This window comes from Octopus sinensis, linkage group LG10 (genome assembly GCF_006345805.1).
Source record: "Octopus sinensis linkage group LG10, ASM634580v1, whole genome shotgun sequence".
NCBI classification, from domain to species: Eukaryota; Metazoa; Mollusca; class Cephalopoda; order Octopoda; family Octopodidae; genus Octopus; species Octopus sinensis.
The window spans coordinates 14,640,636-14,666,644 of NC_043006.1; the positions used below are offsets into that span (position 1 = coordinate 14,640,636).

Sequence of the window (26,009 nt, forward strand, 5' to 3'; positions counted from 1 at the left end):
AACTGAATTAATATTTTATCAAAATTTTAATGTAAATGTAACTTCCAAACACCAGCTTAATGACAACAAAGTTATTATATTAAATTCTTCATTATTTTCAAACTTAATTGGGAAAATAAAGGCAGTGTATTTCCAAAGAAACATAATAACAAAAGGGTTAAAGTTAGTCAGGTGGAACAACCTTTTCTAGCAAATAATTACGCTAATGAATTTTCTCTTATAGCACTGGATACAAGAAGTGAAGCTTGCCAGAGATTTTTCCGTGAAGGCTTGACCATATCCTTTACCAAAATACTTACTGATGAGGCTGTAAGTGGATGGAAGTATGAAATACATGTAAGTTGATGTAACAAATTGAAGATATTATTACATGAGCTTAACTTTGGTTACAATGTGTACATGTACACCCATCCTCTCTCTCTCTCTCTCTCTCTCTCTCTCTCGAAATTTTATAAACAAAATCCAGATTTTTAATTGTCCCATTTGATATTGCCTTTGGGTTCTCCACAATAGATTTTGTACTAAAGTGTTCCTATTTGAAATAAAACTTTTGTTCATGATACTATGTAAAATCCTTTCTGGTAAGGTACGAAGATATGGTCTAAATACCTGCATTCATTATGCAAAAGAAAAAAAAGAAAAAAACCTTTATTTTTTTCAAAATTAAGTGAAATACGGACACAAGGATCAACTAGAAAATTCATTATGTATAAATAAATATGCATTCACATGTTTTCTGTATTTTAATTGTTTTTATTTACCCATTATGATTTAAATAGTGCAGTAGTTAAACTTTACTTTAATTGCTACATTTATTGTCTCTATCCTTTTACTTTTTTTTTTTAATATTAAAACTAGATTTAATACTTTATGTAAGATAATTCCACAGCTGTTTCAGTGTCCAGATCTAATCTCCTTTTGATTACTTAGGGGATCTAATCTCAGTGTCAAGATCTAATCTCCTTTTGATCCTTAGAGAATCTGATAATTTTTCTTCAGGATGACTCCATGTTTAGAAATATAACTCCAAATGTTTGGAAATTTTGTAATCTTTGTTTGCTAGTCTCCTCATTGGAATGTGGGACCCCTCATACTCTGCCTGTTCAATGTTGAATGTTGAGTCTTTAGAAACTCTGGTAACTCACATGGGCTTTTAATGCAGTGGTTCTCAAGCATTTTTTATCTGTGAAACCCTTTGATTCCTACTTTACTATGCGGGACCCTCATAGCTATTCAGTGTTTAAAAAACCCTATAATAGTTTTATAATTAAATATTATTAGAAATTGTGTAAAAAAAAATTGTTAAAATGTTTTGTGTATTGTAGATGTATAAGCAATTTATTATCCATATACTTGAATGACAAAATCTTGCATGGACGATGACCAAGGGTCATATGAACTCTGGTTGAGAATCACTGTTTTAATGGAATACACAAAGGCTAGTTGTGGAAAATTTGTCCATGCTAAAGTTCCTTTGTTGGGAATTTATAGGCATAGATTCGTCATTGTTCATCATCATTTAACGTCCGTTTTCCATGCTAGCATGGGCTGGACGGTTCGACCGGGGTCTGGGAAGCCAAAAGGCTGCACCAGGCTCCAGTCTGATCTGGCAGTGTTTCTACAGCTGGATGCCCTTCCTAACGCCAACCACTCCGTGAATGTAGTGGGTGATTTTTACGTGCCACCTGCACAGGTGCCAGGCGAGGCTGGCAATGGCCACGAGGCTGACATTAATATACCTATTTTGTGGCATGATAGATACTGCACCTGATTTTGGAAATATAATTCTAGGAAAAAATTTCTTATACTTACCAAAGCCCTGTTCACATAATAGAGCAAAAATGGTGAGCAAACCAGTGGAGTGTTCATGCCAATTGTTGAGCGAAAAATGTATCCTTGAAACACTTTTCTGTCAGGGTTTTATTATAATAAACACTGTGGTCTTCACTTTAAATTGCCCTGTGATTATACATGCAACACACCATGGTGATTGTACCAAACCTGCCACGACTGATGTCTACAACTGCCACCAACCACCTCATATGTACAGCAGTATACTGCAGGACACTGTTTGATTGGGTAAACAGGCCTTGACTGACACTAATCATTTATTGGGCTTTGTACCAATTTTTAGTGAAGAATCTGTAAAAGAACTGGAAACAAAAAATTCCTGTTCATTGAGACAAGAAGCCAACCATTTGCAATTTCTCAATAGATGGTGTTGCCACACCATAGCAAAAAAAAAAAAACAAAAAAAAAAAAGAAAAGCAGTAAGGGCAGTGTAGCTACAGCAGAATTTAAAACAAAAAAACAAACCATTTTGTATTTACTAAGTAATTATATTTATATCAACAATATCAATTAAATCAAATGTTTTAAAGTATAGAAAATACTTGCAATTTGCTAAGTTACGGTAGTGCTTCAGCATGGCCACAACCCCTGGCTGAAATCACTAAAAAATAAAAGATAATGAAATAACATTCTCTGTAATGAGCTGATTTCAAGCAACTTTAAGAAAATCATAGAAACAGCTTCTCAACAAGCATCATAGAAGATGAAGGATAATTTTCAAGGTGTTAATTAAATAAAAATGGTGCTTGTTATACCACAAAATTCAGTAACACCTGTGAAACTGTGTGGCCTAGAGGCTAGGGTGTTGGCACCTCAATTGTGAGGTTATGGTTTTAGTTTCCAGATAAGGCAGTTTATTCTGTTTTTGAGCAAAACCTTTCATTCTATATTGCTTCAGTTAAGTAAGCAGAAAATATGCATCAACAACAGCTGGTGAGTTAAACCTGCAATAGGTTGGCATCTTGTCCAGGGGGAGTATTGTACTCTTGGCTTCTTATATATACCATGGAATCTAGGATAAATTTCAACCTAACAAGCCTGTAGGCTTGTCACAGACCGAAGACCCAACAAGAACTGAAGTAGGATCTGTTTAAAGAAGATCGTGAAAGAATCCAAGATAATATTTTTAATTGTTAGTTCTTCAGGAAAGACTTCTTTTTGATGTTTTCTTTTCTCTTTGTTTTCAGAGATGCATATTCAAAAATGCAGAAAAACTGATTGAATTATGTGTTTGCAAACTTTCTCAAGATTGGTTTCCTTTGTTGGATCTCTTGGCAATGGTTCTGAATCCTCAGTGCAAGTAAGTTTATCTTTGGTACATTCATAATATTGATTATTGATCTGTTGTGATACGTTTTTAGATTTAATGTTTCTGTGAGTGAGGTGAAATTACACACATACATAGAATAAAAGGCAGAAAAGTGTAAATTTCATATATATAAATATCATTATTTGGTGTTCAACCCATTGAGCACAAATTATGAACTGTACATGAAATTTATGCTTTTTTGCATTTTATCCTAAAGATGTTGTTCTCAACAATTGTTTTAGCTGATTCTGTATATACATGCAAGTTTGTTCCACTTGGATTTACTGCTTTGTAATAATATATTATTGTTGTTGTACTTAGGAATGGTCATTTTGCCAGTTTAGCCAATAAAAACACACGCACTATATTTGGTGTTAATTTGCTTCAGTGTTATTTATTTTTTTACGTTAACCGCGGGCATGGCTGTGTGGTTAGGGAGCTTGTTTCCTAGCTATATAGTTTCGGGTTCAGTCCCACTGCGTGGCACTTTAGGCAGGTGTCTTCTGCTATAGCTCCGAGCCGACCGAAGCTTTGTGATTGAATTCGGTATGCGGAAGTTACTGCCGTGTGTGTATGTGTTTGTGTAGGTGCTCAGTGCCTCTCCGAAAGAGAGAGAGGGAACCTTAATCTTATTTCGGCCAGAGTTCTTTCATCACACTTCTGTGACCTTATTGGCTGAACTGGCAAAATGACCATTCCTAAATACAACAACATGTTTCAACACACGATTTCACATCAAGAATCTTGCAAAACAAATATATAAACGTAATAATATATTAATTTAACATGTTATTAACTGAGCTTGTAATTACTATGTTTGTGTATGTGTGTGTATATATATATATATATATATATATATATATATATATATATATATATATCATCATCATCATCATCATTTAACGTCCGTTTTCCGCGCTAGCACGGGTTGGACGGTTTCGACCGGGGTCTGGGGAGCTCGGGACTGCCCCAGGCTCCAGTCTAGTCTGGCAGTGTTTCTACAGCTGGATGCCCTTCCTAACGCCAACCACTCCGCGAGTGTAGTGGGTGTTTTTTACGTGCCACCTGCACAGGTGCCAGAGGGGTCTGGCATCGGCCACGTTCGGATGGTGCTTTTTATGGGGGGGGGTGCAGAAATATAGGGGAGCACCAGTGGGAGGGATGGTTCAGAGGACAGGTACTAGGCAAGTAGAACGTAGGATACCGAGAGAGGGGGGTAATGCATGGTGAAATAGCGTATTGAAGAGGGGGCTTCAAATAGTAGACACCTATAATGGTGGTGGGGGGGTGCAGAAATATAGGGGAGCACCAGTGGGAGGGGGTGGTTCAGAGGACAGGTTCTAGGCAAGTAGAACGTAGGATATCGAGAGAGGGGTAACGCATGGTGAAATAGCGTATTGAAGAGGGGGGTTCAAAGAGTAGACACCTATAATGGTGGTGGGGGGGTGCAGAAATATAGGGGAGCACCAGTGGGAGGGGTGGTTCAGAGGACAGGTTCTAGGCAAGTAGAACGTAGGATATCGAGAGAGGGGTAATGCATGGTGAAATAGCGTATTGAAGAGGGGGGGTTCAAAGAGTAGACACCTATAATGGTGGTGGGGGGGGTGCAGAAATATAGGGGAGCACCAGTGGGAGGGGTGGTTCAGAGGACAGGTTCTAGGCAATTAGAACGTAGGATATCGAGAGAGGGGTAATGCATGGTGAAATGGCGTATTGAAGAGGGGGGTTCAAAGAGTAGACACCTATAATGGTGGTGGGGGGGGGTGCAGAAATATAGGGGAACACCAGTGGGAGGGGTGAGGGGAACACCAGTGGGAGGGGTGGTTCAGAGGACAGGTTCTAGGCAAGTAGAACGTAGGATATCGAGAGAGGAGTAATGCATGGTGAAATAGCGTATTGAAGAGGGGGGTTCAAAGAGTAGACACCTATAATGGTGGTGGGAGAAACGACATCCGGTATAGTTGGAGCAAAATAGAGATATTCGGTATTGGTGGTGGGGGTGGGGAGGGCGGGCGCGCCGCGAAGAATCGGCAGCCAATTTCTATCAGCCCTGTAAGGGAGAATAGATCTTAAATATCTATAACGATAACTAGTGAATTATACAGAATATGCAAAAACGAGGCGAGGCTGAAATAGTAAACAGAGTGGCGTCTAGGGGGATCAGAATAATAATAATAATTAATAAATAGAAATACGGGATGAATTAAAGTTCAAGGATTTCTTATCTTGGGATCACTTCGTTTACGGACAGTCTTGGCAAAAGGAATTCATATATATATATATCTCACTGTATAACTATTGACCAAACTATTAGACTGCTGGTTACAATGTGCTTCCTTGCATTGTTGTAACTTCTGATGCCATGCCACTGACAAGGTAGGCTGGACCAATGCTGCTGCTGAATAGAATGGCAGTCTGATACAGGGTTATCCATTTACAGCTGGATATATATATATATATATATATATATATATATATATATATATATATATATATATGGTAAAGACCAAGGAAGATTTCATGAATGACCATGGGATTGCATCTAGAAAGTTACCCTCCAAGGCACAAGTCCGGGCAAGGTTGTTTATGGAAGACCAGAAGTTGCCCATGCATACCAGCCTCCCCTCTCTATTCATGTATGAATTGATGCAGAGAACATGTTTCTTCAGTGAATATCTTCTATGTATCAACTTAATAATTTGTAAAGAACTCATTGCTTCTTGTTAAAAATTATGGTAAAGCAGTAGAAGAAATGCATATCTGTAAATATATCCATTGTTAAGTAGTTAAAATGGATTTCCAATAATAGCTTTTGAACTTAGAATCTGAGTTACTTCACCTAACCCATTAGCATTGTTGGGTAGGTGTGAGAGGCTGGATCTGGCCTGTTTCTACATAAAGCAGGGAAAGCAAAAGCCAATGCAGCTTGGCACCAGTGACATCACAACTCATTTCTACAGCTGAGTGAACTGTAGCAATGGGAAATAAAGTGTCTTGCTCAAGAACACAACATACAGCTTGGTCCGGGAATTGATATCACTACCTCATGCTTGAATTGAACTCACTATCTCATGCTTGTGAGTCCAATGCTCTTAGAATCTGAGTTACTTCACCTAACCCATTAGCATTGTTGGGTAGGTGTGAGAGGCTGGCTCTGGCCTGTCTCTACATAAAGCAGGTAGAATATATGGCTGGATATGGCCAGTTTAAGTGCTAAAGGGTTAAGTTATCCCAACAAATTGAAAAATCAAATGATTGATTTATTTTAATTGACGATTACCTGGGTTATTGGCTGGTTTCTATATTTTATATATTTTCTTTGTGGCATCTTTCATTTGCAGGTTCCACACATACAATGGAACTCGGCCATCAGAAACAGTACCATCAGGAGCTCAGGTAACAGAAGAAGCTGTATTTGCTAAACCACCCGATGCCAGAACACCACGGGTATGTGTTATTATTTTTTTTTGTTATTTCTTTGTATGTGTGTGTGTGTGTGTGTGATTACATTGTGTTTTTGGTTTGCACATAGAAAGACAAATATTAAACTATCCTCAGATATAAGTGAAGTGTGTAATTAATTATATGTGTATATGTATATGTTACAAGAACATTGAACCTACATTATAAATGGATACAGCTAGTTCATTAGATCTCTACTAATGTCACTGAAAATACAGCAGTTAGTTAATCTGCTCAGTAAGAATCATAGATACATGTTAAAATACTCATATAAAATCATACTATGTATTGAGATTTAGTTGATTCTAAACATGCTAGCTTTTTAATATAAGAACTATAATCCTTGAAACATATCTTGAAAATAATTAAGCACTGTTCTGGCCTCTTCTCTCATACTTTATCTCCTCATCTCCTAGCGTAGAGTTGCCTCTCTCGGAGTTAATAATCTTACAAGTTGCATGGTAACTTCACTGGTGCTGGTGGCATGGAAAAAAGCTTCTAGTACATGCTGTGAAGTGATTGGCTTCGAGAAGGGCATCCAGCTATAGAAGTCATACCAAAGTAGACAATGGAACATAATGAAGTTTTGGGGCCTGTTAGATCCTGTCAAACCATCCAATTCATGCCAGCCTGGCATAAAGACATTAAATGATGATGAATGTTTTAATGGGTTTTTTTATGTACATTTTAGATTTATTTAATTTTGGTACATTATTTATCTCTGGAACATGATTATGATCTAAATGAGTAGATTAAGTACTTTAAGATTTAATAATGAAATTTTAGCAAATATATTCCATGTAATGTAGGGGCCAGTAAACATTTTATATCATTGGCCCCTTTGTGCTATCATTGATAACCTCCATCATGTAAATTTCTAAAATGAAATTAAAAATATAATTCATAAAATGTTTCTTGATTTAAAAAACAATTCTTCTGTTCTTTTGTGTTATTACTGCTTTCAAAGAAATATTTTCAAGAAATTTAATGAAAATATTCAGTGAAATTGATAAAGAACAGCAAAAATTCAGTCATCTTATATAATCAGGATATTGACCCCTTTGTATAACCACTGTATAATCTAGGGAGTAAATATGACTACTTAGCCAACTACTAAAAGAATGTAATCAACACCTCTACTGCTCAGCATTCACGAGCTATTTCTTTATGTTCCCTTCCATACCAATATTTACCACTGACCATGTCTCCACCCTTGTATATCATGTTTTACATTTACCTTTGCCCCTGTCTCCAACCATCTTTCACTCTCTTTTCATGCTCATATGAACTTATCCACTCACCCTTTTTGATCCTCGAACTGTGCTTTCTTATAATCATTTTCTTGTATCTTTAGAATAAACCCTGACACCTTGTCACCACCAACTCTATCTTTCTAGCTATTCCCAATCACTCTTATATAATGAGAGGTAGTCATATTTCTCCTTGTACCTGTCCCTCTGTTATTCTTTAGCCTCTCAACACCTGACATAATGGCATTTCCTTGCCTACGACCACCCTACTCTGTTGAGAGAGGGAGACTTTTTCCTTTGTCTTATTAGTTAGTTGGTAACCTCATTAGTTCTAGTTTCCCGGAAAAAGCACTCAGTACATTCTGTAAAGTGGTTGGTGTTAGGAAGGGCATCCAACTGTAGAGGCCATGTCGAAGTAGATGTTGGAGCTTGACACCGTCCTCAGGCTTCTTAAACCATGTCAAAACATCCAACCTATGCCACTATGGAAGACAAACGTTAAATGATGACAGTGAAGCTGGCTCCCCCAAATGTAAATGAGATGTCTTCAACTTCCAAGAATGTAAATGAACATATATAACTGATGTGGATATTAAAACGACAGGGAAAACTTAGTTCACTCTGTTTTAATTTTCAAAAAATTGATGCTTCTTGGTTGAAAACCTTTTATTTCAGTTGCAACACAAACACGATGTGCACATAACCATGATTTGTAATTGACTAGTCTAGAATCTGTACTTAGTGTCAGCAAGATAGACTGATATACAATACAGCAAGGTAGACTGCTATACTATTGCCCACAGGGGGCTAAACATAGAGGAGACAAACAAGGACAGACAAAGGGACTAAGTTGATTACATTGACCCCGGTGTGTAACTGGTACTTATTTAATTGATCCCAAAAGGATGAATGGCAAAGTTGACCTCAGTTGAATTTGAACTCGGAACATAACGGCAGATGAAATACAGCTAAGCATTTTGCCCGGTGTGCTAAAGATTCTGCCAGCTTGCCGCCCTATACAGTATATTGCATCAATACTTGAGTAATTAGGTCAGATTTCATGATCATATAGTTCAGTAGTTAAAAATGCTAAAACTCCTTCAAGAAACAAAATTGATTGGATGTTCAGCTCTATTTCCTGGCTGAATAATAAACATATATTTCAAAATATACCCAAAATCTTAGGCTAAACAACAGCTAAAAGACTAATGAAACAAAAAATTCATAATAAACTCACACTCACACACACTCTATCATCACTGGTGTCATACTATTTTATATATAAAATCATTTTTTATTATTTTTATGTCTGCTTATTCCGTGCTGGTTTAAGTTGGACAGGATGTACAGACTGTTAGTTGTTATTTCAAGTTGCTGCCCTCTTAGATGGGTGGGGACTGTATTTGGCTTTTATGTTCCATTTTTTGGCATGGTTTCTAGAGTTGGGTACCCTTCCTGTCATCAACCACATTACATAGTATATTGGGTGTACACTGTAATCATCATCATCGTTTAACATCTGCTTTCCATGCTAGCATGGGTTGGATGGTTCGACCAGGGTCTGGCAAGCCAGGAGGCTGCACCAGGCTCCAGTCTGATCTGGCAGTGTTTCTACAGCTGGATGCCCTTCCTAACACCAACCACTCCGTGAGTGTAGTGGGTTCTTTTTATGTGCCAGTGGCACAGGGGCCAGACGAGGCTGGCAAATGGCTACGATCGGTTGGTGCTTTTACGTGACACTGACACAGACGCCAGTCAGGTGGCACTGGCAACTGCCGCGTTCGGATGGTGCTTTTAACGTGTCACCGGCACGGGTATCTTAACTACAATTTCCATTAGGAAGACAACATAGAGTTATTTCAAATATTTCTGATTACCCTTTGATATTATATATATATATATATATACACACACACACACACACACACAAGTGTTATGTAGATAGTTGTTGTTCCTGATAAAGCCCTATAATGGCTCTATTTGTTTGTTGATCAGTACCAGTGAATGGTTTTGTCCCTAGCAGATATTGGTGCTTGGAAGAGCATTCTGCTGTTGAAACCATGCCAAAACTGAATCATTAGTGCTTGATGGGATCCTTCCACCTGGTGGATCTTGTCAAGCCATTTAACCCATGCCTGCTTAAAAAAATGAACATAAAATGATGATGATAGATAGAAGGGAGATTGAATGAAAAAGGGCTACAGTGAGAGCATGATATAGGAGAGAGTAAAAGTAGGGAGAAAGTGATAGACAACCATGGTCATCGTTGGTAAGGAGATCGTTGAAACAGCGTGGGCAGTGTGATGGAGAAAGAGAAGAAGAAGATGGAGGGATAGAAGTGAAAGTACTGGTAGTGAGAGGGTTGGGAGAGGATGAGGCTGATAGATGTCAGCAATGAGCCACTGGGGAGAAGGGAGTTAAATGAAACTGAGTGATGGAGGGTAATAAAGATGGGTGATGGTAAGAGAGTGGGAATGTAGATATTGATGGATGTGAGTAATGAGTAATAGGGGAAGTCGTAATGGGGGGGAAAAAAAAGAGAAACATAAATAGCAATAAAGATAGAATAATGGGGACATTGAATATGGATGGATCTGATACTATGCCAGTCCTCTTAACACAAGAAAGAGATAGTGTTAGAAAGGGGACACTGAGTGAGTGATAGATGAGAAAGAGTAAAGAAGAGAGGAAAAGCATGATATATAATAAACATAATACAAACATAATGGTCTGGGGAGATCCAAATGAAGATATTATACATAATTTCCATCATCCTCATCATGTTACATCCATTTGTTCCCCATCCTTGCATATGTTTAGTGTGTTTTCTCTAGCACAGTGCTTTCACTTTGGCACAAGATGCCCTCCTCCGTTGTCTCTTTTGTGAAGTTGATCTACTTGAGATCAGTTTTCATCATTTTGTCAATATCATCTTTGGCCTCTTGCTTTTATATATTCTATCCACTTTGAGTGATTGATATTTTATAGAACTGGTGTCCTCACACACACACACACATTCATATAAATACAGTGTACATTTAAACACATAAGAGGTATCCATCAGAGGATTCCTTGCACACTAGAGAGGACAGTTAAATTCCAAACCTCTTTTAGGGATAAAATTTCGAAGGGAATGAAAAATAAAAACATTTACCATCTAACTCCTGGACCAATGATTCCAGACTTGTTTTTTAGCAAATAAAATAATTTGCTAGGCGAAGTCTTCTTCAGCAGGTACACCTTAGATTAAATATATATACACGAGGCAATCCAGTATATGCCCCGTGCTTATACATTCTAATTTTTCAAATCTACTGCACAAGCGCAGCTCCTTGTCAGTAGTAAATAAAATATATAGTCTATTGACTAAATTTTTACACACTAGGCCACTGGTAATGGAATTCTCAAATATTTCTGATTACCCTTTGATATTATTAATTATATATATTGGATTTTGTATTGGCATCCTTTCTGTCTCGGGAGACAATGGAGTTGCGCATGTTTTTTTTTTTGTTTTTTTTTTTGTAGTCTAGTCCGGCTTTTATATTTCATGTCCTGATACATTTCCTGCTGTGGCTGTGTAGTCCTATCCTAGACAAACACTCCCTCTGGCAGGTACCACAAATGTAGCGATGGCTGGTTGTAGTGCCATAGTCTCTTGTTTACGTCTCTTCCTTTCTTTCCATTTCTCCTCTCTCTCTCTGTCACTCTTTTGTATTCCCTCTTTTACTGTACGTCGCCATTCTCCACGGTTGCCGGCAACTGCCTCCCAACCGCTAATATTGATGTTGCAGGCCTTCATATCCCTTTTGCAAACATCCCTGTAACGTAAGATCGGTCTACCCATATAAAAATACAAGTGTTATCTTCTCTCTTGTATCCATTTTCCCCCCTCTACTCAGTTGTACTCTTTATTCTCTAACACTATGCTCACCTTCTCTTTTCAATTTTTATGAATCCTCCACATTTTCCCTACCATGCAGCATTGCTCTTTGTGCAAGCATTGTGGAAATTACCTTTCATTCTGAAAGAGAAACCCTTTGTTACCAGCAGAAGTTGTTACAACTCTGAACTTTTTTTTCTAACCCATTCTTACCTTATAAACTCTGCTTCCAGAACACCTACTACAGCTACTCATTAGTGGTTACTCACTGCAGTAACAAAAGCCATCCAGTATTTCTCGGAAGCCCTCTGTGCATTTCTAGAATTTATTGAACTTGTACCTATACTGCTAATTACTCCTATATATCAGTTTACCTGTAATTCTATGCCACTTCTTTATGACTATAGTTTACAGGAGGTACACTGTATGGAATTCCTACCTCTTCCTTTTCAGAACATTGAGAATGGCCATTATTTTTCTTTTGGCAATTGAATTTCGTTTTCTTTCTTGCTAACTAATTCTTTAGTCAGAGTTTTGCTTTCAACTTTGTAATTTCTTCTCCAAATGTATGACCGATTGAACTATAAGAACTAGGTCATCTGCATACTGAAACCATGCCAAAACTGAATCATTGGTGCTTGATGGGATCCTTCCATCTGGTGGATCCTGTCAAAACATTTAACCCATGCTAGCATATTATGGCCTGGAAAACTATAATAAACAGAAAATTAGGCTCAATACTGAACCCTGATGCATACCTATTTCTTTACTACCCACAAGGGGCTAAACACAGAGGGGACAAACAAGGACAGACAAACGGATTAAGTCGATCACATCAACCCCAGTGCGTAACTGGTACTTATTTAATCAATCCCGAAAGGATGAAAGGCAAAGTTGACCTCGGCGGAATTTGAACTCAGAACGTAATGGCAGACGAAATACGACTACGCATTTTGCCCAGTGTGCTAACGTTTCTGCCAGCTCGCCGCCCTAATGCATACCATCGTTCATGATAAAATTTCTTGTTGAACTTGTTAATCCTCACCTGGCTGGCAGCAGCTCTATACATGGACTGCATGGTTCTCACAAGCCATTCATTTATTCTTAATTTTCTTAATGGTCACTAGATTACAGTGTGTAGAATTTTGTTAAAAAGCCTTCTCCAGGTTGACAAAGCTAGGGAGAGTGGCTTACTCCTAGCTAAGCACTTGTCTTGTATTGTCTCACTTGGAAGTGAGTATTGGTGGTACTCTGAGCATAAATTTCAACTGTGTCTTCTCTAAGCTAATTTTCTTCCTAATCAATTGTGCTATATAATTGCTTCAGTTATTTTCTTGGCCTTGGCCATCAGTTTGATGCTTCTAGAGTTGCTTTATTTTAAAATATCTCCTTTGCTCCTGTAGCACTTAATGAAGATATTGCGACACCAGTCATTTTGCATAGTACTTTTGTGTGCAACAACCTGGTTAACTATGTGAGTGACTAGTATGTGACCTACTTCACCAGATATTTTGAGCATTTTTGTTTCTATTCTTAATGGCCCAGTTTTTATGTCCTCAGCTGCACTTTTAACTTTATTATCAATGTCATTGGCTACTCTGAGTTTCTTGGGGTTAGGCCTTCACTCTCTTCTACATATAATGAAGGGCAAGGGCACAGTTCTCTCCAATTTCTCTCTGGTACACTGCTTTGCAATCTGGAACAGATCCTCATGTTGCAGAATAAATAAGAATCTCTTACTTTCAATTTCTCCTTTTGATATATATACCAGGGACATGTCATCTAGGTAGGCAAGATAGGCAGTGCCTTCCTTGAATAAAATAGATCAATAGCAGCATTTTCCATTGATGACAAAATAAGGACCTAATTCAATAAAATTATGAAAGTTACTCTGATTACTATGCGTAATATGCAAAATATTTTATTGTTTTGTAGATTAATTAGGCATAATTTGCCCCTACTTTTCAATCTCAGTATCTAAGCTATGCATAGTACTGCTGTAGTACACATGCTGCGTACACTCCTACAACACCGTTTTCTTTATGTGCTACAAAGGCAGAAATAAATCTGCCTTCAACTCAGTCGCACACCTGTGTTTCGCTTATTTTTTGTGTGTTTTACTACATAAAGGTCACTGACTGCCTACCCTGAGTAATTACTGATGGTACATGCCTGATATATATATACCTGACATCTGGTTTCTCTTCTAACTATTTGATATTGTTTTGCTGCCTCTTATCTTTCAGTCCTTCTTGGCTGTCTTTTAACTTTGTGGTTTTATTTGCTATACCATTTCATCTCCATGTCACTTTCTACATGATTGGACCCTTGCTCTAGCTACATATCATCATCATCGTTTAATGTACGTTTTCCATGCTAGCATGGGTTAGACGGTTCGACCGGGGTCTGGAAAGCCAGGAGGCTGCACAAGGCTCCAGTCTGATCTGACAGTGTTTCTACAGCTGGATGCCCTTCTTAATGCCAACCACTCCATGAGTGCAGTGGGTGCTTTTTACATGCCACTTGGCACAGGTGCCAGGGGAGGCTGGCATCAGCCATGTTCGGATGGTGCTTTTTACATGCCACCGGCACAGGTATCACAACTACAATTTCCATTGATTTTTTTATTTATTTCCATTAATCTGGTTTGTAATTCTCTGCCAGTTGTCTCATAGGACCTCTGTCCCTCCCAGTTGTCCTCTGTGTTATGAGTCTCTATTTCATCCTCCTTTCTATCATAAGCATCAACTTGTACTTCTGAACCTTCAGCTGGTCGAGGGTTCTTTAAGCTTCCATATTTTCCACTAGTAATAAATGACCTCAAGATAAGAGAGATGGTACATTCTACACTGGGGAAGAATAGTCACAACCAGCTATCTCTCTAGGTTCCTGCTTCATACATACATGCACTTACATTTTGAGCTAGTAAAGGAAAATAAGTAACCACACAATATTGAGAGGCAGTTGGATGGAACTTACACTTGCCTCCTTATGAGAGCTCAACATCTCTCGTGGAAGCGTCATCCAACCAAAGTACAAATATATGGGAAATTACCACCTGTATCATCTCTTGTGAAAGGTAGAAGAGTCCAGTTTGCTGGACATTGTTGTAGAGCCGAAAACGAGGTAATTTCTACTCTTCTCTCTTGGAAGCCATCTGCTCGCGATACCAGAGGGCACACACTCTCCTACCCTGATGTAATCTCCAGGGATACAGGCATCCAGCAACGGGACCTCCGTAATGCTATGATGGACCGTGAAGTCTGGCGTAACATAGTAAATTCCATTGTCTCGGCCATGGTCGAACAATGATGAAGATGGGGCTCAGAAAGAAAAAAAAAAACCATTTGTCCCTGTTTGTTTCTTTTTGTTTTTTTCAGCCAGAACAGATATGGTGTAGCTCTCACCCCCCACTCTACCTTTCATTCTCTTTCTCACTCTAATTGTCCCTCTCTCATTCTCTTTTTTTTCTGCATTCTATTTCTGGTTTTCACTAAGAGTAGATCAGACATACTCAGTTAAGACCAAACTTTCTTTGACTTGCTATTATTTTTGCTCATCACCAGTACTAAGTTTTTTTTAATAAATAAATTAGTCAATTCATTATAGGAAGGTTAATTAAGATTTGTGCTTTGTTTTACCAAAACTTTTTGTTCTATTTTTAACCTAGAAAAAAGAATGTCGGGTTACCTACTTTTTGTTTCCAACTCCCACACACTCACACATGGGTTTCCCCCCATCATATGATGCATATTTCGGAAGTATACTTTTATCAGAAAATAGAACTTACATGCAATAGTTATAATTTAACATTTATCAAATTTCTTGGTGTTTATGCAAAATGATGAAGTGAATGATAATTTTTCGAAGAAAAAATATTACCATAGAATTAAACAAAAAAAATTTTCTCATTTGTATAACTCGTCACATAATTTTGTCATTTACTCCCTCTCTTCCTCCATCTCAGTGGTTCTTTCTCTGTGTGTGTGTGTGTGTGTAGCTTTCATTTACTCATTGTGTGCCACCAAGCCTGGTATGTGCATTCATCTTGCATCTCTCTGTATCTCTCTCTTTGCATCTCTGTATGATGTAAAGCATGACTGGTGAAATCACCTGACTAACAAACATTTACATCAGCTATTATATATATATATATATATATATATATATAGTCATAAGATACAGTGTACATTTAAACACATGAGGAATCCACTCATGGGATTCAACACGCTAGAAAGAACTGCTAGGTTCCATAACCACAAAATTAGGGATAAAATTTGACAGGAACGAAATGAAAAAATAAAAACATTTTACCATCTAGTTTCCTGGACCAATTTTGTGGTTATAAAACCTAGCTGTTCTTTCTAGCGTGTTGAATCCCATGAGTGGATTCCTCATATATTTAAATGTACGCTGTATCTTATGACTAATACATAGTCTTTTGGACTAAATTTTTACACTTTAGACCACTGGAAATGTAAATTTTAATTAATTTCCATTTCCCTGTGCCTCTCCGAAAGAGAGAGAGGGATATATATATATATATATATATATATATATATATATATATATATATATACATAATAGTTGATGTGAAAAACAGAAATGGGAAAAGCATTAGGCTTGAAATAAATAATATACGAATACATATTTTTGTTGATGATGCCCAATGTAAAGGTATTTTGAAATGTATTAAATATTTTCTGTAAGAGCCTTCCTTATCTTTTTTATAATGCTTAGTTTTTCATTGCCATGTTGATTTTTTTTTTTTAACAAAAAATATTGTTTAACTTTCTGCAGGGGTGGCTGGTCGATCTGGTAAATAAATTTGGACAAATGGAAGGATTCCAAATTATTCTTGACCGTTTCACAAAAGGTCCCCAATTATCGGTGCCTGTGATAGCTGCACTGGTGAAGTATGTGAATTATATTTACTTATTGATTTATCTTTTCTTAGAAAAATATTGTACATTTTAATAGAATTTAGCATGTTTAAATTTTGAAATTTTGTTAATGTAATTTTGTAGAAATCATGTATATATATATATCTACTCAAAATATAATTATCCTTATCTGCAGAAAGCTGTTTTATGCATCAATCTATCTTTTGTTAAAGAATGTCATATTTGAAACGTTTTTTCCTGAGATATGTCAAGTTTATTGAGGCAACAAAACTCACAGCAAATACCAATTCTATTTGTTGGTAGATATTTAACATAATTACTGGAATAACCATGAAATTTATTTTCATCATTAAAATCTTAAGGTAATTAATTACAATGGAGCTTAGGGTAAGATGCCTCTGATATTTTCTATGCTGATGACCTGATTCTCATTCCAGAATCTGTTGATGTCTTGCAAACAACTTGCACAAGCAAGTGCTACCAGTCAAAAACTCCACATCCCGGAAGCCAGCAAGTGTATGGGGTCATCAGGAGAGAATGCGCGCTGTTTCGGGGCCTACCTCTCGACGGCATCAATGTGCACCAGCCCCCCACTCACTGATATGAAGCCCAGCTTGCTAGATCAGCTGGTTATCAAATAAAGCTCAATATTCTTCTAGTCATCGCTCATCGTCTCTTTTTAACCAAATCCAGTGGCTAGCCTTCTCCACTGTAGTTTGGATATCGGTCATGGTGGTATTGACTTTACGATGAGATAGGACAGTAGGGGAAATTCAAATTCTAGAAGACTCCAGATTGTATCTCAGTGATACTTTGTGCAAAATGTAGGATGGGAATGCATATAATGGATGCATGAAAAGTGTAGTAAGATGTCTGTCTTATATGAAACTGAAGTTTCTCTTGCACCAGCCTTATTAATGTAGCTAGCACATGGGAACTAAATTGAAGGCTCATATTGCAGATAAGACCAACCCATACCATTCTGGGAAAACTGATGTTAAAGCAATAATAAAGATAGTTATGATGAAGAGAAGAAATATGATTGAATTTAATGTGTTTAGAATATTTTTATAACTGAAATTTTCTTTTGAAATTTTTAATTGTCCTTGTTAAGTAAAAGACAATGTTAACTGAGTAAATTATTTTCATATTGATGAATATATTGAGCTATATTGTTTTTCTTTTCTTTCTTTTTCTAGACCATTTGGTCAGTGCTCCGAAGTACTGACTCCTTATGCTATCCAAAAATATTTCATGCCAATTGTGGTGAGTATTTAACCATTTCGTTACTGTATATATTTTGAGATGCTCTGTGTTTCTTTCAATTATTTCAAATATAACAAAGAATTTAGTAAAATAACTTAGTTACCATTAAGCTAGTGTTAGGAAAGTAAATTGTAACTAAGGTTTGGTGGAAGATTTTTATTCAAAACTTATGTAAACAAGACATTTTACCACAGAGCCAGAGCCGGTTTAGTAACAAAAGGGTTTATAAGGGTTTCACATATTAAGGCATAAATTTATTTTGTATATTAAAAATGCGATACAGCAATTTTTACTCTTTTAGTTAGTTACTTGACACTGAATAATTATTGAGAATTAAAATTTTGTTTCTGTAACGATGCTTAATATAAAAAGAATATAGTAGGTTAAATATATTTGTTCATTAAGTAACCTTTCAGTAGTTGGATCACTTACAAAATCTTTGGATATATATTTGTGAAATTAGCAATCTACGAGGTTGCCTAGTTTGTGGGACATGATCCTGTGTTCTATTTATTCTGTTGCAAGCATTGTTTTATTGGATCTAGACACTAATTTCTTCTTTTACTTAAAGCTATAAATCCTTATTCTAAATTTTCTTGCAATGACTTGTATTGAAAATTTCAACTTTTTTATGTATTCTTAATGATGGTTCCTCATAAGTGTAATGTTTTATGGTGGTCGTGTCATGTATACTGCTTTCAATAAAAAATAGATTATGTGGAGATAAAGTATTTCATTGTAATGGGAACACCAGAATTGATAGATGTAGGGTTCCACAATAATGCCTATGTGGATTTCAGTTTTTCCAACCCATGCTAGCATGGAAAACGGATGCTAAACGATGATGATGATGATGATGATTTAATTGAATATCTAGAAGAGGAATGAAGAGAGAATTATGATTCTGCCCTAGGATATTGAACTGATTGTTGGAAATTAAAATGTTTCTGATTAAATCTTATCGAAGATTGAAGCTTTTATTATAAATAAACATGAGCAGTGCTGTTTATAACTAAAACAACCATCAGATTTTTGAAATTATAATGGCCTGAGAATCAAGTAAAATAAACACATGAATTTTCTTCTAATTTTAGGAAATAGTTCCTAAATTTTTGGACAACTTAACAGATGATGAGCTGAAAAAGGAGTCCAAATCAGAAATAAAAAATGATGGGTTATCAGCAATAATAAAAGCACTGAAACAATTGGTGTCCCGTGTACCGAATCAGGAAGAGACTGTGAAGAATTTGGAAATCTTTCGTTTGAAAATGATTTTAAGGTAAGTCGTTGACATATATTGTCATGACTATATTTTTAGAGCTTAATTGTCTTTTTGTATTACTTGTAATCTCAATCTTATTTCAACTGCGCTGGTATGGTCATGTGTTGCGAATGAATGAGGACAGCTCTGTGAAAAAGTGTCACACCCTAGTAGTTGAGGGAACCTGTGGAAGAGGTAGACCCAGGAAAACCTGGGATGAGGTGGTAAAGCACGACCTTTGAACATTGGGCCTTACTGAGGCAATGATTAGTGACCGAGACCTTTGAAGATATGCAGTGCTTGAGAGGACCTGACATGCCAAGTGAGACCATAGCCCATGGCCTATGCCAGTGAGTGTAACTGGCTCACTTATGAGTACCCCTCATTCACTGGACAATGAACTTTGCTTGCGAAGATCTATTGAGGCAAGTGTAAACAAATCAAAATCGCTAACATGACTGATGACAGTATTGCCTGATTGGCACTCGTGCCAGTGGAACGTTAAAAGCACATTCGAGTGTGATTGTTGCCAGGGCCATGGATTGGCTCCCATGCTGGTGACACGTGAAAAGCACCATTTGAACATGATTGTTGCCAGCGTCGTGTTACCAGCACATTTGCCGGTGGCACGTGAAAAACAACATTCGAGCATGGTCGTTACCAGTGCTGCCAGACTGGCTCCTGTGCAGGTAGCATGTAAAAAACACCTTTTGAGCGTGGTCGTTGCCAGAACTGCCTGACTGGCTCTCATGCTGGTGGCACATAAAAGCACCCACTGCACTCTCAGAGTGGTTGGCGTTAGGAAGAGCATCCAGCTGTAGAAACTTTGCCAGATCAGATTGAACCTGATACAGCCTCTGGCTCACCAGTCCTCAGTCAAACCGTCCAACCCATGCCAGCATGGAAAGCGGACGTTAAATGATGATGATGACGAGGACGATACTGCTACCGTCTCTCTGATCCACTCTTGTTTTCCTTTATCCCCCACTCTCAAACAGATTTTCTATTAACCACTCTTCCACCCATGTTCACCATTCACTGCATTCACTCTATCCCCATCTCTAATCATCTATTACTCTCCTTTCATATTCTTGTGAATTTACCCACCCAGCCATCCTCAGTTCTCAGCCTCTATTCTAGCTTTATCTGCTTTCTTGTACCTTGAGGTTATGCCCTCACACCTCATTTCTGCAGCCATGTAGCTTTGTGAGTGAATTATGTAGGCAGAAGCTGAAAGAAGCCTGTGTGTGTATACACATATATAATGTGTACACATGTATGTGATTGTATCTTCTTGGTTTGGCACCACTCTGTAGTTGTAAATGAGTGTCCCTGTTATACAAGTGGTGTCTTTCATTTCCAATCTTCCATGAAAACATACCTGACTATGGGGGAAATATTACCTTGCTTGGAAACAGGCGAGGGTTGGCAACAGGAAGGGCATCCAGTCTTAGAAAATATGCTGCAACAAACTCTGTCTGACCCATGCCAGCATAGAAAAAGTGGGCATTGAAACTGATGGTGAAGTCCACTTGAGATATTTGTCTTTCTGGCCACCGGCATGGTAAAGTAAATCACTCACAAACTGAAGTCAAGTTACTTAATATCTTCCTTATTACAAAAAAGCAACCGTAACCCTTTAGCATTTAAACCGGCCATATCCGGCCAAAAGTATTCTGCCAGTTTTATGTTCAAACTGGCCAGATCTGGTCTCTCACACTAACCCGACAATATCGTTTTAAAAATTAACAGTTACCTCATCAAAATCTCATAGCTACAAGATAATGCATGATTAGTTTAAGGCAATGTGGATGAAAAAGCACTAATTTTGGTAGAATAATGCGAACACTAAAGGGTTAAGAGAGAAATTAATAGGCTAAAGAAATAATTGAGTAACATGTTCTAATATAAAGTTTGAATTTTATAAGATTATTTAATTATGATAAAAAACAAATTATATTTTTCTGACTAATTTGCATTTCAATCTTTCACTGTTTTCAGGCTTCTTCAGATATCTTCTTTCAATGGTAAGATGAATGCTTTGAATGAAGTTAACAAAGTGATCGCAAATGTGACATTCCATGCCAGTCGTCACACTCCAATAGATGATGATGAATGGCTTACAGCTGATAAGATGGCAGTAAGGAATCTTAAATTATTCAGAGCTTTTTTTTCTCATTTCAAGTTTTAAATCTATTTGTTATCTGTAATTCTATCTTGTCTAAATGTATTTATATATCTTATCGAAATCAGCTATGTACTTTTTTTCATTCAAATCAGTTGTATATTTGATTTAGATTTGTAATCTACAATTGTTTTCACAGGCTAATTAATATCAACCTTTTGTATTCAAGATAATTTTAGTTTATAAATACTCAATATTGATGAAGAGTAACCTGAATTTAGAGTTAGAGAATTCTTGTTTTAATGAGATATTTCTCTTCTCAGGAATGGATTCAGCAGAACAATGTATTGTCAATTGTTCTTCGAGATAGTCTCCATCAACCTCAGTATGTTGAAAAATTGGAAAAAATCTTGAGATTCATGATAAAAGAGAAAGCCTTAACACTTGATGATTTGGATCGAATATGGGAAGCCCAGGTAAAGATATATGTTAATTCTTTTTAAAGGTTTTGTGTTGTTTTAAATATTTTATAGATTAAAACTATTATTATAGGAGGAGCCATCTTATGGATCTAACTAATTATTAAAAATTTGTTTTGCATTTAATTTATGTTTAGTGAAAAGCAAATGTTTTACACTTCACAACATCTCTATATATATAAACGCCAAAACGTCTGTCTGTGTGTGTGTCCTTTATACAAATCCACAATTTTTCAGTTAGAGGGCTCGCACTTTCTATGGTCACTCAAAACCGTCCAAGGTGGTTGTGCACATCTTTACATTTCCCCAGTCACCCCACAAAGCCATTAAAAAAAATCAATAGAAGTGACTTTTTTGTGAATTTTCTGTCCAAAACCCAATCAAAATACCCGAAACTTGATACGCCAATTAAATGCCAGCTAGCTGTATGTGATTGGTCGGAGATTTGGACAGTACTCGTGTGTATGTGTGCACGCACACAGCTGTATATGCATGCACTAGCACTATGACCCGGCGAATTTAATCTGATGTTATGTACATCACTTTTTTATTTTAAATTTTAATATTTCAAGTATTTTTTCTGAGCTAGTTTGTACTACATATACGCCATTGATTTTTTTGGGTTTCTGATGGTCCAGCACTTTTTTAATGTAGATAAATTATGAAGGGAAACTTGAAATTCCAGTGGCCACCAGCCTAGTCCACTGTGCTTCTACAGGCGATGTTGTGTGAACCATGTGCTTAGATGCATTATTTACACTGCACTTGTTAGTGGCAATACCTAAATTTTGAGAGATCCTCTTCTTATTTAGCTTAAAGTTACCTTTAGCTATGGTTACTACAGGTAAGAGAGCTAACAGTGCCAGTGTCAAACAAATATCAATCCATATTGATATAAAGTAAAGAACTGTTGGAAAAATGGACCATGGTGTGTCAATGCATAACTTGGATATGTCTTTGGCATTGACAGTGTATAATTAGTAGGTTGGAAGTATGTTGATAACTTATTATTACATGACCATAGATGGTTCAGCTAAACTGTTAATCTGTCAAGGCTTTGGAACCAAGGATGTTCAAAAATGGGTGATGTACCTGTAATAGTGTATTAGTTTCTTAGTGATCTGCTGGTTCATATATCTCTGTGTAAGTTATTGGATTACTTATTTCTACAATTTGATGTCTTTTCTGTGGTTGGAATATTGATCATATGGTTTGGGGGTTCCAACTCTGCAATTGTTTCAGTGTATTACACATTTAGTCATAGTACATTATACTGCTGCGTGGTAGATTCTCCTGGCATCCGGTGCCACTTGATTTCATTAAATAATTCAAAGAAAGGAATGTCGTTCTGATGATAATGAACAACTTTAACAATATGTGAATAACTAAGATTGCAAAAACCTGTCTGTTTTAGCATTTTGAAATATATGTAAAATAATTAGAAAAAGTAGATAGATGTCCCCATCTTCAATTAACAAGAGAATTGATTGTAAATAAAATTAATGTATTAATGATGCATTACAACATTTAGTGGATAATTTGAATATAAAAGTATACCTACAATTCTAGTATTGGTGTAAAATGTAGACAAGTATAAACAGAAATATGAGATTTTTCCATGCAAGTTTAATCTCCTTTTAACGATTCACTAGAGAATAAGTAGCCACTTTTTCTGTTCGCTAACAGATACCTGGCTTGTAGCTATTTATATTGAACACAAACCAGGACTAGGATGAAAAATAAAAGTCTAATTTGTATACTGGGGCATTCATTGGCAATGTAGTTAATTCATTAACTATGCATTACACAACAGTTTTTAGATAATCTGAAGTTGTAAAGTGAGGTATCACTATAATTTTAGCCTGAGTGTGAAATGTAAGCAAGTATAAACACATTTTACAGGCGAAATGTTGTTCTTGCAAGTGTAAACATGTTTTTCTGTCTCTGTTCACAGAAAAATTTGGGCTGCCTTCTGAAAGATGAAAACATTTGTTTGCATTACATTACATTTTGCATGAAAGCTAAAACTGTAGGCATACCTTACATTAAAATTTCAAGTTACCCAATATATGCTGTTTAGATTAATTGATTAGTCCATCATGCTGATAAATAATTAATCGAGGTGATTATTGATTAATCAACCATGTTGATATAATATTTACGTTGAAACTGATAAGTTCTCAAATACAGATAAAACATTTCTACCCATAGAAAACTAGAAACATCTGTTTACGCGTGTCTACATTTCATTGTGAGGCTGAAATGAATATTTTAATTTGTCTGAATATCTTGAACAATTAAAAACATTGTTAAAAATACAGCAAAGACACTTCCCTCATCAGGAGTGGCTGTGTGGTAAGTAGCTTGTTTACCAACCACATGGTTCCGGGTTCAGTCCCACTGTGTGGCACCTTGGGCAAGTGTCTTCTACTATAGCCTCGGGCCAACCAAAGCCTTGTGAGTGGATTTGGTAGACGGAAACTGAAAGAAGCCTGTCGTATATATGTATATATATATATATATATATATGCGTGTCTGTGCTTGTCCCCCTAGCATTGCTTGACAACCGATGCTGGTGTGTTTATGTCCCCGTTACTTAGTGATTCGGCAAAAGAGACCGATAGAATAAGTACTGGGCTTACAAAAGAATAAGTCCCGGGGTCGAGTTGCTCGATTAAAGGCGGTGCTCCAGCATGGCCGCAGTCAAATGACTGAAACAAGTAAAAGAGTATGAAAAGAAAGCAAAAAAACTAGATTATTATGATTTAAAAAGACTGTACGCTTATAGGTTTATCATCATCATTTAACGTCCATTGTCTATGCTGACATGGGTTCAGTGGTTTGATTGGACTGGCACGCTGAAAGGCTGCTCCAGACTCCAGTCTGGTTTGGCATGGTTTTCAGCTGGATACTCTTCCTGATGCCAACCACTCCTTGAGTGTAATGGGTGCTTTTATGTGCCACCAGCATGACACCGGGGTGCTTTTACATGCCATCGGCATGGGTGCTAATTTGTGTGACACAACTGCGATTTTGCTTGGCTTGATGGGTCTTCTCAAGCATGACATAATACCCAACACTCAAAAGGAACTCAGCCACTTTGTCTCCGTAAGACCCAATGCTTGAAAGGAACTCTATCACTTTGCCTCTGTGAGGCTCAACACTTGAAAGGAACTCAGCCACTTTGCCTCCGAGGCCCAGCACTTGAAAGGTGTTCTTCACGTACCACCATCACAGGTGCACTTGGCTTGGTGGGTCCTCTTAAGCACAGCACATCACTAAAGGTCTGAGTCACTAGTCATTGCTTCTGTGAGGCACAAAGTTTGAAGATCATGCTTCACCACCTCTTCCCATGTCTTCTTGGGTCCACTTCTACTACAGGTTCCCTCCACAGTTAGAGATCGGCACATCTTTACACAGCTGTCCTCGTCCATATGCATCACATGACCATACCAGCGCAGTTGTCTCTCTTGCACACCACATCTGTTTAAACTTATGCCTAACTTTATTCTCAAGATGCTCACACTCTATCAAACATGTACGCTGAAATTGCACATCCAGCGAAGCATACTGGCTTCATTTCTTTCAAGCCTATGCATGTCCTTGTCTGTCACCGCCCATGTTTCACTGCCACACAGGCATCAAACAATCTGCCTTTTGCTCTGAGAGAATGGCTCTTTGTTGCCAGCAGGGGTAGGAGCTCTTTGAACTTTGCTCTGCTTAATCTTATTCTCACAGCTATGCTCTCGGTGCATTCACCTCCTCTACTAATGTGCTCACCTAGATAATGGAAGCAATCTACTACCTCTAGCTTCAAACCTCCTTGCAGTTGATGGAGTCTATTTTCTCTACATTTTCATCATTTATTGTACCTGTACATCTTCCACATCCAAAAGCTAGTTTCCCCTGTTAACTTTCCTCTGATATTGCTGCATCTTTTATGTGTCCAAAGCTTACAATAGGTGCATCTTATAGAGTTTCTACCTACACCATTTCTACAGATCAAGCAGAGCCATCAACCTGAAGGGATTTGTGATTTGACAGCCTTCCTACTTACTAAGACTTTGGTTTTTGCTAGGTTAACTCTAAGGCCCTTCAATTCTAGACCTTGCTTCCATACCTGGAACTCCTCTAGTTCAGGTAGCGATTCAGCTATAAGAGCAAGGTCATCAGCATAGAGGAGCTCCCAGGTGCAGCCTGTCTTGAATTCCTCTTTTAT

At 37.3% G+C, this 26,009-nt stretch overlaps 1 protein-coding gene across 9 annotated transcripts in view; it reads left to right on the forward strand.

The window, feature by feature from the left end:
• LOC115216827 (probable ubiquitin carboxyl-terminal hydrolase FAF-X) overlaps positions 1-26,009 on the forward strand; it is a 195,689-nt gene that overhangs the window by 71,931 nt on the left and 97,749 nt on the right. For all 9 annotated transcript variants that reach the window (XM_036506287.1, XM_036506286.1, XM_036506285.1 and 6 more), the window contains 8 exons: positions 224-336; positions 3,039-3,151; positions 6,502-6,607; positions 16,556-16,671; positions 17,859-17,925; positions 19,020-19,204; positions 21,188-21,326; positions 21,635-21,787. In XM_036506287.1, the coding sequence (XP_036362180.1) occupies positions 224-336; positions 3,039-3,151; positions 6,502-6,607; positions 16,556-16,671; positions 17,859-17,925; positions 19,020-19,204; positions 21,188-21,326; positions 21,635-21,787 (992 nt within the window). The remainder of the gene's footprint in view (positions 1-223; positions 337-3,038; positions 3,152-6,501; positions 6,608-16,555; positions 16,672-17,858; positions 17,926-19,019; positions 19,205-21,187; positions 21,327-21,634; positions 21,788-26,009) is intronic.